The sequence below is a fragment of the Anser cygnoides genome, chromosome Z, assembly GCF_040182565.1.
Source record: "Anser cygnoides isolate HZ-2024a breed goose chromosome Z, Taihu_goose_T2T_genome, whole genome shotgun sequence".
Classification (NCBI taxonomy): domain Eukaryota; kingdom Metazoa; phylum Chordata; class Aves; order Anseriformes; family Anatidae; genus Anser; species Anser cygnoides.
This window is the reverse complement of record NC_089912.1, coordinates 54434087-54450012: the sequence shown is the minus strand read 5'-3', so window position 1 is coordinate 54450012 and position 15926 is coordinate 54434087. Positions and strand designations below refer to the sequence as shown.

Sequence of the window (15926 nt, the reverse complement as noted above, 5' to 3'; positions counted from 1 at the left end):
TTTATCACATTAGAATTGATCAAAATTGTTGCCTTGGGCTGTCTTGAACAGATATACATCTGGAGCACCATTTGTGCAAGCTGCTGATGAGCAGACTACATACGCTATGCTTCACAGCAGCTCCACTTCCTTCCTATGTAGTCAGATTTACCTTGTTGGGCAATGAGATGATATAACTCCTGTTTATTTGAAAAAGCCATTATTTCTTTGATGAGATGTTTTGAATTTAACACATACTACTGTTTGTGTCTGTGCATACTGTATCTTCACAGTCATATGAGAATACTGAAAAGAATGATTTGGAATAGGATGGAGAATTAAAAAAAAAAAAAAAGAAACAAGCCCATTTTTTACATTTGAAGAAAATTCTAGGCAGTACAGGACACAGTGTGTTCTGATTAATGCTGACCTTTTGATAACTTTGTCCAGGTGTTTTTGGCATCTTTCTGCTCTTCATATATACTTAACATTTTTCCAAAAGTCTAAAAATAAATCACACTGTTAACTGTTTTATTTTCATTCTCCATGTAATAACGATTGGAAACTCATTCCTGAAACTTTGACGCAAACTTGAGAGCAAGTTGCCTATTTTTGAGACCTCTTGTTGGTCACTCGTTATACAATTCGCAGTATAAAACTAAGCTTCACAAGCAACTAGACGATATCTCATGAAGTGGAAAAAATCATGGGTTCAAAATGAGAAAAAGTGTGTTTTCCATTATGTAAAATCTACTGGCAAAATTACATGTAATCTCACTTTTGCTTTAGTTCATTCTGCTTTGCTTAAAGTCACTGCCTTCTGAGGAGCAAAACTAAAGATAGTGAAAAACTACCTTGCCTACCCCACCCCCTGCCCCCATTTTCATTTTTGTTACTGGTAACTCTCCAAAGAGCTGTAACTAGTATGCTTTCTTAAAACAGCTATAAACCACCTCTCTTGGTCAAGGAGAAGATGGCTTCAGCCTTTCATCCTAACCTATACAATCAGTTATTGTTCTGGCTGTCCTGTCAGCTGCATCTGTTACTCCACAGTAAAAGGACCATGAGTGCTCTGCTGTGATGTCAGGGCACGCACAGGGAGAGCAGCAGGGGGAAGTGGCTATCTGAATTACTTCACAATGCCAAGGGCATTGTTCTAACAGAGTGCACTCCAGCCATTACTCTTTTCAGTTGCCTGTGCTATATACAAGACTTCTGAATGTACTTCATGGTGGTGTGCCACACAATGTACATTAAAGTCTCTGTTCTGGTGGGTAACGAATATTTTTCTGGCAGTGCTGAATTTTCTACTAATGACTACCAGTGGCATTCACCTTGATGAGGAAACAGTCTTCTGCATGAGATGTTCATTGTGTTTGCTTTGTAACGTGCTGTCTGTCTTCAGTGTGCTGACTACAATTCTTTTCTCTGTAAAGTAGGAGCAGAGAAAAAATGACACATTTTTAAAGCAAGTGCCAGGGTTATCATAGTCACCAATCTCCTTTTCAGTATATTCTTTTCAAATTAGTGATGCCCCTGGGGGGCTAATGGATACTCTGATTGCATTGCACTTCATATAACATTCTTCTTCTGAGCAACTAAAATATTTTGGTTTTGAAAAACACAACAACTTTTGCTTGTTTAATGAAGTAACAGTCACTGGCCAAATTAAATCTCTGCTGCATTCCAGCAATCAGAGCTGCTGACGCATGCAGAACTTCAGGAGCTAGGCAGCTCTTTCTTTCACAAGTTCTTTTGCTGAATATGGGCTTTACATAAGGAAGAGATTTTCTACCTCCAACCCATGGTGTTTTTTGGTGTTGATGTTGTTTTTGTTTTTGTTTTGTTTTGTTTTGTTTTTCCTTAGGGAGACTCAACTGCAATATTTTTAATTTGAAATAAAATTCAACTCTTTGTACATTCTCTTGTTTGCAATAGGCTATACATGGTGAAGTCAATAAGATATGTGGTTACTTGTGACTTCTGTGACAAGTACTGATGGGCAGAGAGCTGTAGTGGGAGGCTGTGTCTACAGGCTGTTGGGAACACTTTTTCTGAGACTGTAACACTGCAGTGAGACAGATTGTACAGGCGATGAACAATGTGCAAAGACAGTAGTTGTTTGATTTTGTCCTGTAACTCATATAAAACCCTACTTCTTTTGTGGAGGGATGAGGACTTTCTTGCTCTGATGAAACTAGGACCTTATATTAAGAAGCTAGGGCTGTTATGCAAGCAGAAAACAAAAAAAAAAACATAACAAAATATTTCAAAGTCATTCCAGAATTAATGTCTCCTTTTGTCATGGGTTGCTTATGCAAAACTTAGTTTAAAGGAATTAAGTTACGATTTTAGAAAGGATTTCTTAGCTTAGAAGAATGTGTTCCAGCAAAACTCTAACCATTTGGCACTTGCATTTTTGCTGCCTGCTGGTAGATTAAAAGAAATAAAATACCTCTCCATTTTCTTCCTCAGCAGCAATTAATTTGCAAAGTTTCTATAAGACAGCTAGAGGTGCCCCTCTCTGTACTCAGTGTTTATGATAACAACAGAGATTTGTAATAGAACAGTATAATAAAAAACATACAGCAGCCTTTGTCATATCTGTTAAAATTCAGTGAGTGCTGAATGGCTTTAATGTAAAGCCATTGCTTACTCCTGCTGACTACTTCCCTGAATAAAATCCTTTCTCAGTAGCCTTTCCGAGGAGGTAAATGTTACAGGGTATCAGCAGACATTGCAGCCAGGACCAAAGGAAAATGGGGAAGCTGCAGGGAGGCAGTGGCGGGGTACTTGCAGGGTCTGCTCTGGGCCTGGTGGCAGTGCCTCTGCAGAGCTCAGCAGTGGTGGCAGGGCAGCTGGGTGAGTCGATCTCTCAGTTTGAGGGTAAGGCTCCCACAGTTAAACTACAGCCTGTTCAGAAAGCACTGGTCCCATTTGGTCTCAGTAAGGTGCTCCCATTTCATGGGGATCTTCCAAGAAGATTTTTTGTCTCCCAGAATAATACAATACAGTATGTTAGTATTAGATGTGCCAAAATCAGTTTAAGGATGAGCATGGTACACGTAGGAAAGTCCGCTGCAATATGGCCCCAATCCAGTAAAGTACTTAAGAAATGAGTTTACTTTAGACATATGTTAGTCCCATTGATTGGAAATGAAACCTACTTATGACGCTGATTTGTGTCCTATAAAAATATTAAAATTAACTTTGAAATAATTTACTTTGGTGCAAAGTGAAACAAATGTCTCAATTAATTTAAACTTTTGGAAGGAATTCAGCGTTTTTTTTCTTTGCTTTATGCAGTATCAGTAATCCTGTATGATAGAAATTATTTGTTTGTCCCTTCTATTGTGTTATCTTCATGTATTGAGCTCTGAGGGAGATGGTTTTGTTGATAGGGAAGGAAGAGGTGGGAAGGCCCTACTTGAGACATGGAAAACATGAAATAGAGAAGTGAAAGTATCCTTTATTCTTAGGAAGGTTACATTGTTTCACTATGGTTTTGGAAAGGGCAAGGGAAAGGTTTTGAAATAACAAAATAATATATACCATAAAACAGCATGTGTATAGCAGTTGCCCTACACACCTGAGTGTAGGTGTTCCATTAAAAAATGCAATAACTATTACATGGCTGTTGAAGGAGCAGATGATTTGGTGATGTTATGGGGAGTTGTGAAGTATCTAGGGAGGTTCTGAAGACATTCATTTCTTCACTGTTTGGCTTGTCTGGTATGAAAGGAATGTAGTTTCTGTTTTGCAGGACAAAGACCAGTTAGTGGATTATTATTCTTTCTCAAGTTGGAAAGTGATAGTTTAAAATTAGTTTATTGGTCATAGGGGAGTTGGGTCACCAAGCAATATTTATGTAAGAACTGCAAAAATAAACATCTTCAGTTTATAAAATCATGTGTTCTGAGATGGACTTCTAAGCTAATGTCACTGTTTTTATTTATTTATTTATTTATTTTTATTTTTTTTTATTTTTTTCTGGTTGTTTTGTTTGTTTGATTTTAATATATTTATTTACTTTTATTTTTTGCAGATATGTCTTCTCCTACAATGAAGAAACCTGAAAAGCCTTTGTTTAGTCCTACTTCTCCCCAGGATTCTTCACCAAGACTGAGCACTTTTCCCCAGCATCACCACCCAGGAATCCCAGGAGTTGCACAGAGTGGTGAGGGCTATGGAGGAGGAAGAAATTCCTCCCTGTTTGTCTTGTGTGTTCTCCTTTCCTGTTCTCTGAATGTGATACCTTTTTTCAGAATTACTTGGAGACCTAACCCCATTTATATTACTGGTGAGAGTAGAAACAGAACTGAATATGTTGCAGAGGTTGGGAGAATTGCAGAAATGCTCATTAAACTCAGTTCAGGTATTTTGACTGCTGCAAGTCACTAAAGGGATTTAGGATTAGCCAGAGAATAAAACAAGCTGTAAACTACAAAAAGAAAGTGACGAAGGAAAAATACTTGCAGTCTTTTCTCCTTCCACTTGCATCCTTTTTTATTATTGTTGCTATGATCTTATTGTAGTTAAATATCAGAATAGGTAGGATTTCAAACACAAAAGAAATCATAATCACGTTAATTATGTGATACATTATGTAAAATAAATACCAGTGATTCTTTTCAATGCTCTGTCTAAAGAGGCAGAGTTCTGATGAATGTTTTCCAGCCGCTGTATCTTTGAAACCCGTAGTAAATCCATACTAAAATTTCACTTAAATTGTAAAGGAAATGTGATGGACTGCATGTTATCTTGAGAGCTTGAGAGGAATGACAGAGAAATTCCAGCATCAGGGTCTGTTTAATTTTAGAAGTGAGAGTGACCCTGATTCTTCATATGAGAACATGATACTCAGACGTCTCCCCTCAGTGGCTCATCATGACTCCTTATTAATTGTATATAAAGGGATTCATTTGTTGAGCAGAGCTGGGTGACTTGAGAAGTGAAGCAGATCTGAGCATTGTCTTTTATTTAACATGCAGTTCTTCTTTGAGAAGTATCTGTTTTGTGATTTCTCTGATGATTTCAAAGTCCTATCTTTTAATTCACATGTGAGGAGCACTTTCCCCCTAGCATCCACTTACTCTGCATTGTGAAAGTTAACCTGAACTCTTTCTGGTCTCTGTAAGGTTTCCACTATACTCAGTCACATCAGAGATGATGGATGAGATGGAGTGGATAGATTTCTACTCATTTGTGTTTGTTTTGCACAATTCTCCCATATCAGAGCAGTAACTAATGTTTTATGATTAAACTGAGCTGATGGTTTTCTGATTAAGATGAGTCTGTCACAAAATAAGTTTCTGTAATTATTTTTGACCCTACACTTATGTGTAGACATTTATATTTGCTTTAGTGTATAATTTTTAGATGTATGTGTTCAAGAGGCAACATACAATTGTAACCTAATTCTGTAGATCAGCTATTTACTCACCAGGAAATCTGATTGCTATCTGCATAGCCTATTCTATTCTGTCAGTGAGCAATGGTTTTGAGATTTGCAAGGTTTTGACTCCAAAGTACAGCAATTTTGGAACTTTCTACTGCAAAGACAAGTTTTCATTTGATCCCATCTAAAAAATAGCGAGCCATTAAAAAATTTAGCTGAAAAAAAACAAAGGCAAGGGAGGTGGTCCAGTAGAGCACTGTTGGTGTGCTTGTGCTGATGAACTGTGATGTGATATTTGTGAGCAGTCTGTAAAATACCTTGCTTACACAGATCTGATTTTGTACCCTCCCACTAATGAAAGCTGGCATAGTGTTGTCTTTTCGCCGCTTCCCTTGAAGTCAGCAGCCCCTTTTTACCAAGTCACAAAGTAGGTGCCCACTGGATGTGCGGCCACGGGGGAAAGCGGTTGTCTGTGCAGCCTGGGAGAGGAACGCTCTCCAGTTCCAGCTGGACAATGCAGCCGCGGCAGGACATGCTGTACATTCCTTTCACTGTGAAAACATTGCTGGTTGTTTAGACATGACATATAGTCTATAGATAGAGAAGTGTGTGTTTGTAGGGGCTGGGAAGAAAAAGAATGCAAAGAAAAATATGTACAGGGTAGATCCCTTTTTGTTTGCTAGAGATATTTCCATTGGGTGGACTGGTTTCCCAGGCCCCGAAGTTGAATGTTCATTAGCATTTTCACAAAGGTCAGCTAATTATTCGTGGCATTATTGCTGACTAGTTATTACCCCATCCCCATATGAAGCAGGTAGAGTGCAATACAGTGAGAAATTACTATTTCTTAGTACTTTATGATTCTCTGTTGGAATGATGTGAACAAAAGTATAGATTTTATTTATTTAGTAAAATATTTCTTTTGTTTACTTGGGCTCTAGATAGGAAAATTTTCTAGATAGGAAAATTTTATAGTTGAAGTGTGTTTTATGCTGGAGAGTAATTACTGTTTGAAGGAAAAAAAAAAAAAAACATAGCCCACAAAATTGAGTGTAAGATACTGCATTTATGTATTTGAAGCAGAAGCACTGTGCAGTGCCTGGGATGGTGTGAGGGGAGGACGTAGAAGATATTCTGTAAAGATACCATGAAGCAAGAGTACAGTGTACTGACTTATTTTTTTTGCTGTAACACAGAGATGAAGAATTTTAGAAGAAACAAGATGCGAAGTAATTTTAATGTTATTTTATCTTCTCCAGTCATCTCAACTAGAACTCCACCTTCACCTTCACCATTGCCATTTCCAGCACAAGCTATTCTCCCTCCTGCCCCGTCTAGCTACTTCTCTCATCCAACGATCAGATATCCTCCCCACCTGAATCCTCAGGATACTCTGAAGAATTATGTACCTTCTTACGACCCGTCCAGTCCACAGACTAGCCAGGTACTGTAAAACCAAGTGAACCCTCCAAAAGAAATCCTGTGTGGAATGTGTATCTTTCAGGGCGTTTAGACCAATATCTCACTATTTCTGGTCTCAGAGCAAGCTGAGAGATGGAGCACTTTTCCTATTCAACATGATTGAATAAAGGGAGTAGGATATTCATATCTACTCACTGTTGCTCTGTCAACTACAAGAAAAATATTTGCACTGAGTGACCCAGCAGCCAGTCCCAGTGCTGCACCCCTCCTGCAGGCTGGGCACCTCCGTGACCAGACAGTGGGGAGTTGTCCCCACTGGCTTGAGTGCCAGGATGGAGGTGAAGCTCCTGCTGCAGGATAGGGTGCTGCATATGCTGATATTTACATGCACATGTATGCACACACACAGACATACAGGTATGTTTACAGACCAGCAATTAAAATAAACTCTGGCAAGGTAATGCAATGTTTCACAGACACCTGACATTGCACACATACAACAACATTACCATAGTGAGCACAGCACAGACCCCTGGAGTTGATTTTCCTTCCTTCTCTAGAAAACATGCAGTAGCAGATGAGTTCCTGGCTGCTACACTGATTCAGGCTCATCTCTGATATGGGAAATTAACGCGGTATTCATTAGAGAAGTAATTTGTAAAGGACTGTGTGCAAAACTACTTTCCATGATAACATCGGCACCTAGCATTAACTTGTGATCTATATGATGGGATAAACTGCAGCTGAGCCTTGGTCTGTCAATCCTTGGAGTATTTCCAGTGTCATTGTAATGTAATCTTTGCTGGTTGGGCTGGTATCTGTTTTTGATGCCTTGCCTGAAATGCTCCTGTGGAGTCCTGTAGCTTGTGCTCCAGCATGTTTTTGGGAGAGTCTTGGGAAAGCAAGCTGAAGTGATAGCAGTCAGATTTTCCTGCTCCTAAGAATTAGGTTCCCTTGGAAGGGCTGTCTTATCAGGGTTGAGGGGATTATGACGATAGCATTTCATATATTTTTTTTCCCCACAAATAATGACAGACAGAGTTTCAGGCACAAGAGCAGTAGAACTTGAGACTGAATCAAAGTTTCTATGTTGAATTCTATGTTGAATAAGTGATAAGGCCCCTCTGGGCTGTTCAGAAGGTCATTGTGGCTATTGTCCCCACAAGCAAGTGCTCCAGTCCAGCTACATGACTTTCTATGTGTTAAAAAAAAAAAAAAAAAAAGAAATAAAAAAAGGTGCAGGTCCATAAAATCAAAATTTACTTCGAAGGGAGAGTCCTCCCAATGTGACTTTTGTTGGTTACAATATTAATGCAAATTAAACAAAAAAGTGAAAATCAACTACATCAGCTTTAGAACACAAATTGCTATCTGTAGATGAATTGAAAGTCTTTCAGTCCCATATAGCATTTTTGCTGAGACTCAGCTGGGAACATTGCACGCAGGACCTGATTTTAATTTGTGTAAAATTTCCATGAATAACAAAGTCTAATTAAGACATCCATTAAAAGTCCTTAACGTTAATTCAGTGTGGAAAATCTTAGAGTTCTATTGGATTTTTTTTTTAAACTGATGTCTTAATTAGGCACTATTAAGGGAAAAAATATGCAAATTAAAATCAGGCCCTTAGTGTTCTGTATTTCTTTAATTATTCAGTGTTTCTTTTACTTAGATTTTTATTTCTTATATATATTAAAAGAGCAGATTAGGTGATAATCTCACTGGATTGTTCAGTGTTCTGGTTTGGATCATTACTGAAAAAAATACAAAAAAAATCTAAATGAAGTATCTGACTTTATTTCAGACAAGTGTGTCATCTTTTGGTTTTAATATTGGGAAATGTATTCACTGAGTAGAATAAGCACTTTCAAGTCTTCGCCCAAGAAAAGTCTTACTCTCTTCCCTTATCTTCCCTTAAAAGATTTATCTTTAAACCTTAAAAGACAAAATTTTACTCTCCTGATCATTTCACAGTAGTAGTGAACTGAAAATATTTCCTACTCTTGTGTTGAAGTACCATAGGGAATAACAGGACAAACTGGCTTCAATTTACTGCTTTTGCCACCTTTCATAACCTTTATATTAGGCTAATGTTTTTCATTTCATTTGATGTTTGATTTAGTTCTTGAGAAGAAGGGCCAGGGTTAAAAAACACCAAGTATGGGATTCCAGGCATCTGCACCAGCTATTCTCTGCAATTTGTTCTCATTAATCACTATTATTAATGGAATCTCTTTTAAATTTAATTCTTGAAAGTTCACCTCTGAGAAATGCCCTATATTAGAGGATTTGCATACATAGTCAAAATATCTCCAAACAGAGCTGTTAAAGGATGGCTGTACAAAACAGTAAAATAATGAATATTTTTTTTTGCTTAGGAAAAGAAGCAGCCGTTTGTGAAGTTTCAGTGACAAAAGAGAATTGTTCTGATACAATGGCATGCTTTGAGCCAAACCAGTTTTTCTTTTCTAAATAAAACATGAATTTTTATTCAAACAAATTTAATTATTGTAAAATGCAAAACTGCATCTGTAGGAATACCACATCAAATTTAATTATACTTTCCCACCTCAAAACATATTCATTTGGATTTCAAAAGGAGAACTATGATGATAGTTTTAATTTCAGCTTTAGAAATAGAAAGAATGGATACCCTGACAGCATTTACCTAAAATGAACTGTTCCTCCCCAACATCTTTCAGTAATACACTAATTTAGATTGTTACGACAAGCAACTGAGATGCCTTGTACTCCCCACAGCAATTTTGAGATTAATTACATTACTACTGCACTGATTATAGTGAGACAGTCATGCTATTCAATGGAATACTTTAAGTAAAATTAGTTTAAAGCTATAGAACTCCCATAGGTTTCCAGAGGGCGAAACAGTGGGCAATTTCCTTGACATAATGTTAAATACTCCAAATTATGTGTGATGAACAGTCAGGAAGTTCAGATAGGCCCTTTGGCTGTAGTTAAAAATGATGCAACAATGGATGATCCTCAACAAAATATCCGCGGCTTTCAGTTTCATGAGTATCTGTTTATTATCGCCCGTTCAATCTGGAGAATAAATAAGCAAATATATTGAACAGAAATGGATCTTATCAGTTATAGAACTGGACTTGCCTCCAACTAGAAATCTGAAAAGTTCCTGAGATTTTGAGAATTGCTGTACTTTCCGCTAATTAAGTAATTCTGCTGAGACATTTTTATTGTATTTATTTTAACTTTTTTCATCTTAGCATGTGACTTGATGAGACTTTTTGTGTGAGTATATATCTGTATTGTGATGGTGTGCTGGTCTCTCTAGTTAAATTAATATTGGTTACTCATTGTATGTTTCATCAAAAACTAGTCATGTGGTATGTGTTTAATCCACCTACATTATTTATCCATCTAAAGTATACTGTGGTCTTAAAAACTACCCCAAATTTTGAACATGTATTTACTTTTTGAATGATTGTAGCTGGATGCTTGAATATTTTATATGACTTGGAAAAATTTACCTTGTGTGTGTGTGTATGTACTCATGTATATGCACACATACGGATTTGCACACACCTAAAATGCATTACTACTTGCGAGTGTATGAAACAATACATAATATCAAGATCAGACTTCCAACCAGGCTGAACAAATCACCGAGTGCAACAAAAATTGTGTGGCTGAAGACAAATCCAACAGCTCCAAACTTAATGCCCCATCAAGTTAAAGGGAACTGTTTCCTGATTACGGTGTGGTGAATCACAGAAGGGTCAGCAAGTATAATGAAGGAAATGATGGTAAAACAACCAGTTAAGGTGAATCATACTGAAGGGTGTCCTGGCATCAGTGAGATTTTTTTTTTTCTGACTGAGCCAGGCAAACAGAAGTGGAAAATCTTGTAAACCTTTTGAGTTTGGATTATGAAGGGCACAGTTTACAGGTCAATTTAAATCAGATTCTGTGATATTGTTGATGAAATATGCAGATCCCAGTAGCATGGTAAAACTGCTTCCAGTCTGGGGGAATGAACTATGAGACCGTTTTTCTCTTAACAATAAATGCCTTGTTATATACTAAGGTGCAAGTGAGCAACTGTCCATATATTGACTAAAATTCCCAGGTAATTAAAACATACTTTGGTGCAATGTGGGCTCGTTTGCAGCTTTATCTTTTAACAGTTTTATCCTTGTCTGAAGACAGAAATATCTGAACTGCTAGAGAAGAGCTGCTTCTGGAAGCTGGTGAGGCCACTTGTTTTCCTCTCATAATTGATTGGGATATTCATTTTTTTTTGTTTGTTTTTCAAAGAGAGACACACTTTTAAGGAATTTCAGGAAGATGCTTTGTCATTCTTCAGCACAATAGCTGCAGTCATCTGGCAATGAGGATGGAATCTTGTGAGGGTCTGTTTGGGCAAAGGGTTTCCAATTGATTCTTAGAGAATACTAGCAGAGTAAGCCAGCACAAGTGATATGTATGCATGTGGTTTCTTTGGTATAGGTAGCAACTTTACTTACTGACATTTAATAGTTTCATCTTCTTATGTGAGTCCTTCCTACTAATTTTTAAGTAATTTCTGGAAATTAAATAATGCAATGTGCTTTTCTTAATTGTAATTGGGAGGCAGAGAGAGAGTACTAGTTTAGGTTTGTACTGACAAGGGATATAAAAATTTAATTGCAATTGTAAATGATTACTTTGTATTTATTTCGCTCATGTTTAGTTTATTAAATGTAGAGTTATAAATCTCCGGATTATATGAAATACCATTAAGTCCAAAGATATCTTTTGAACATTTATCTGGGAATAAATTTGCTTTCCCATGCTTGTATAACATGAACTTGCCCTGTTAAGACAAATATCAAAGGAAAACTGAGTATTTCCGTTTGCTTTATATGGCAAAAAATGATCCAGATTTCATGAACTCACAGGTAAAGCTGTTGTTTGGGGCAGAGGACTCTTCACCTAGAATGTCTTTTGATATCCATGTCTGAATGCTGGCTGCGGAAGTTCTGCAGCTGCTCTCAGTTTCAGCTGCATTGTATCAAGAGGAAAGTGTTTTCTCAAATGGATGAGATTCAGAACTTTATAGATCAAAGTCAACACCCTGGTTGCTTTCAGAAAATAGTACAGAAATGATGTTGTCAGCCAAGAACTGGCAATAACATGTTTTTTTCTGAAGCTAATTCCTCCAAGCAGACAGGTAGCTGCGTGTCACACCACCTGAAGCTTTTGTGTGGGATCTCCCAGTGAGGTCTGTGTAGGATGTGTTGTAGCAATCAGTTATTGAGGTTGCAAGGATATGGAAACTTCACTGAGATACATCCTTTAGAAAAGTTGTGAGGGGCACATAAAAGGGCAAAATATGTTTCTGTTGTGACCATAGTGTCCAGTAGCAGGAAAAGAAGAGGGGGAAAGAAAAAAAAGTCTGCATAGCCTTGCTTCTTGTTAAACAAGTACATTATGGAACCTGTAAGTTTCAACATGAGGAGAAACTTCCCTACAGTATCTTCTATAGTCTCAATGGCAGCGATCTGTTAATATCAAAATTTCATGTTTTGCAGATTATTAAAGACACTGTTGTATTACTCAGATAGGTAATGTCTTCTACACATTTTTTGAAACTGTCTCCTGTAGCATTGAGCTATCTCCCATGCAAGACATTGGATGGGTGCAGGTGGCGTAATAGTAGGGTGTCCTATGCAAAACCTCCAGTTTTGTAAAAGTCTTCCACTTTCTTTTTCTTGTAGATTTTCTGAAACATCCATAACCCCCTGTAGATATCACAGACCACAGTGGCATGGGCTTTCTGACAGAATTTATCAGTTATGAACTCCAGGTTCATAGATAACTTTTAAATCAAAATATTTTGCATATGAGCAGAGGAACAAAATATGTAGAACAGTTTCTACAGCTTCATGAACAAAATTAATTCAATCAGTGGTCTCAAAACTACTCTATGATAGGATTTTGGAGTGATATTCATCACCACTGTACATATAATTGAAAACCTACAGTATAAAGGTACTGGTATTTGGGAAAATCTGTGAACAACAGTCTGAGAGGAAGTTGACTGATTACTGATTATAAATCTGTTAATAAAATCCTAGCAGTGAAAACAGCTACACTAAATCCTGATTTTAAGAACACCCATATTCATATCTGTTAAAAATTTCTGTTCAGACTTCAGACCTAAGGGTTAACTGAAATTGTGTGTAGTACAGACAATCAGATATTAACTGCCTGATTATTCTACAGTTATACTACATTTATGACAGTGAATATAACCTGTGGCTCTGGGCACATAAATGGGTTAATCTGTTGTAATTCAAGACACTATGATATTAAAAATATGGAAAATGTAACACATCTAAAAATCAAATTAGCCTCTAGTCCAACAATAAAAATATGTTTACCTGCATAAACTGGGGCTACATTGACATTGTAGTTCCCTCTTTCCTTCTCATTTTCAACTGCACATCTTGTTTATCTAGCACAGCTTTCTTCCTGCAATTTGTTTGAGGTTTATGCCTCAGGCATAATAGCTCTGTTTGTGAATCCATTATACAGATATATTGATGCCCCAGTTGATGGTAACAGTTGATTTTTCACCTGTAATGCATTAGTGTGAAGAATCTCTTCAAAGAAAATTAGAACTAAAGCCTAGAACTTGTATTAAACAAAGAGAAAATTATTTTATGTTAAATGATGTGCTATAACCAATTGAACTTGTAATTTAAGTGGATACTGTTCAAATAGATATATAGTTTCTGTGCTAAAATACCTTTTAACAGAACTGCAAAAGTTAAAATGGGAACAGGTCACAAAATTGTTTTCCAGCACCCAGTTTTTAATAAAGTTATGAATTATGAATTTAAGAGGGCTATTTCAGCACAAAAGGTCTTCCATTTTTCAACAAAAGCTTAAAGTGGGACAGAGGACTTGAGATGTCCAGGAAAGCTGGTCTCCTTGAGCTTGTACCACTATCAATTTCCATGCTCCACTATCTAGACTTTTATTTTAAAAGCTTTTAGTTTTGTGTTTGCAAAGATAACTACATATGTGTGAGCTGAGTATAAACCAATGCAGCACTGTCAGTGTGAGCCTGAAGACAGGCCTAAACAATAACTCTGAGACAATTAAATGGTCTGTTTATTTAAGATTATTTCATGATCTTAGGCTGCAAACTAATTACAGTAACTTAAACATCAGTACTTATAACTGCTTCACTGTTTCTCAGTGCAAGCAAGACAAGTATGAATGTTCAAGATTTGTTAGGAGTAACAGAATTTAAGAGAGTACAAGGCTTTTTCACACATTCTGTTTTCAAATATAACACACCTAGGAAAAACACTGAAGTTTTAAGAGAATTTCACATATGCCATTTCTCATGACAAGTTGTGGTAGATGGAAAACCTCTGTTCACACCTGAAAAACTGCTGAGCAGTTTTTTGAAGAAGAATTATATATGTAGAAGTCCTGATAGGTATTCACGTACCTACAGCTGAGTTTAGTTTAATGTTTAAATACAGGAAGCATTTGGTATGAGAGGGAAGTTAGACATGGTGCACCAAGCTCTATCACCTATCCCCTTCTGTCTTACCTTGCTTGTCAAGCAGTAACATGTGAACAGTTACTGCAATATGCAGTACTTGACATTAATGCAAATTTTCAAATCAGATGTTTTGATACAAATGTGAAAGCAGAGGTTAACTACTTAAAAAAGGAAAGGAATAGATGTCAGAGACTACAAAAATAAAAGTAGAATAAAGTGCAGACAGAAGGTACTTGGGGAAATGTGACAATATGTAATAAGATTGGTAAGAGGCAGATAAGTTATAATTCCTTTTGAAATCTAATGTACCGTCAGACTTTGAAATGTGAGCACCATAAGGAGTAAACTTACTAAAGTAACAAGTTTGCCTTTTTCTTTGGAGGTTTGTTTGATTTTTCTGTTTAGAAATTACAGATCCCGGTTTCCCTGTATTATGTCTTTTCTCAGTTTTACATTTAGCATAGATATGGAACAATAGCTACCATTTAAGAACATAATTAAAAAAAAAAAAAAGTAATAGAAAAGTAGTTACTTGGGATGTCACAAATCGTATCCACTAAAATTGCTAGAAAATTCCTCATAGATTTCAGAAAGGACAGGATTTCACCCTCATTTTTGATGAAGTGGGGAGATGTACTGCACTGCTCTTTTGTAGGGAAAATATGGTTTACATGAGAATGGATTTTAAGTATATTCTGTCTTTTTCTTTTAATTCAGCAAGGAAAGGGTTTGTTGTTTTGGACAATATATACATGGACGAAGCTGGAGTCCATGTGAGCCATTGCATTCCTATTGACTGGGATCGCTAGGGAACAATAGAAGGTGATACATTGCTGTAAATTGTCCTGGACTCCAGCTGTGTCCATTTAATTAATTTGAGTCTGGCTTTGGAGACAGAGCTGCTTTTGGAAGCTGATGACACTGGCTGTTTTAATGCATAAATTCACTGGAATCTTCTTTCTTAGATTCTAAAAAGCTGATCATTTTAGTAAGAGAATCACAGTTGTTTCTGGGGTATGCTAGCATACCACATGAACTAAGCATCGTAAGGTAGCTCTTCTGTCACAGGACTGTGACTCCACCTGGGAGCCACCAGATGCAACTGAGACCTCCATTAGACTGCATGGATGGCTTGGCTGCCCGGGAGGAGAGGGGGCTTACCGCTATGGCAGGCTTCCCAGAAACATACCAAAGGTCCAGTCCAAAGCAGAGCAAGTTGTGTAACTTAGAGATTTTCTGAATTTGTCAGTTAAAATTTTCACTTTCTTCTAAAGCAAGTAGAGACAGAATTCTGGTCAAAAAGACCCCTAGTTTAAGGGGTGTTAGGTGTTTAAAATAGAGACCATAAGATAAAAATCCATAAACCACTGCTATGATGGATCTCAAAGAAATAAACATATTGGCACTTACTTAATTTTTGAGTATTTGCTGAAATATAAAGATTTAATTTGTAGCAGATGCTGAGTAAATTTTTAGAGCATGCTATTCTTTAGAAGTTGCCTTTCGTATATTCTGCCACATCTCATTTTCACTTCAAGTGTATATAGTAAAAGAAAATATATCTATGTTTTAGGTTTCACGCAC

General features: G+C 36.9%; 1 protein-coding gene across 10 annotated transcripts in view; it reads left to right on the top strand.

Annotated features, from left to right (window-relative positions):
• Positions 1-15926, top strand: part of NFIB (nuclear factor I B) — a 188810-nt gene that overhangs the window by 139027 nt on the left and 33857 nt on the right. For 7 of the 10 annotated variants that reach the window (XM_048049797.2, XM_048049803.2, XM_048049798.2 and 4 more), the window contains exons 7-8: positions 4025-4156; positions 6574-6821. In XM_048049797.2, the coding sequence (XP_047905754.1) occupies positions 4025-4156; positions 6574-6821 (380 nt within the window). The remainder of the gene's footprint in view (positions 1-4024; positions 4157-6573; positions 6822-15926) is intronic. The other 3 variants (XM_048049800.2, XM_013193548.3, XM_048049804.2) reach the window with 1 other exon arrangement.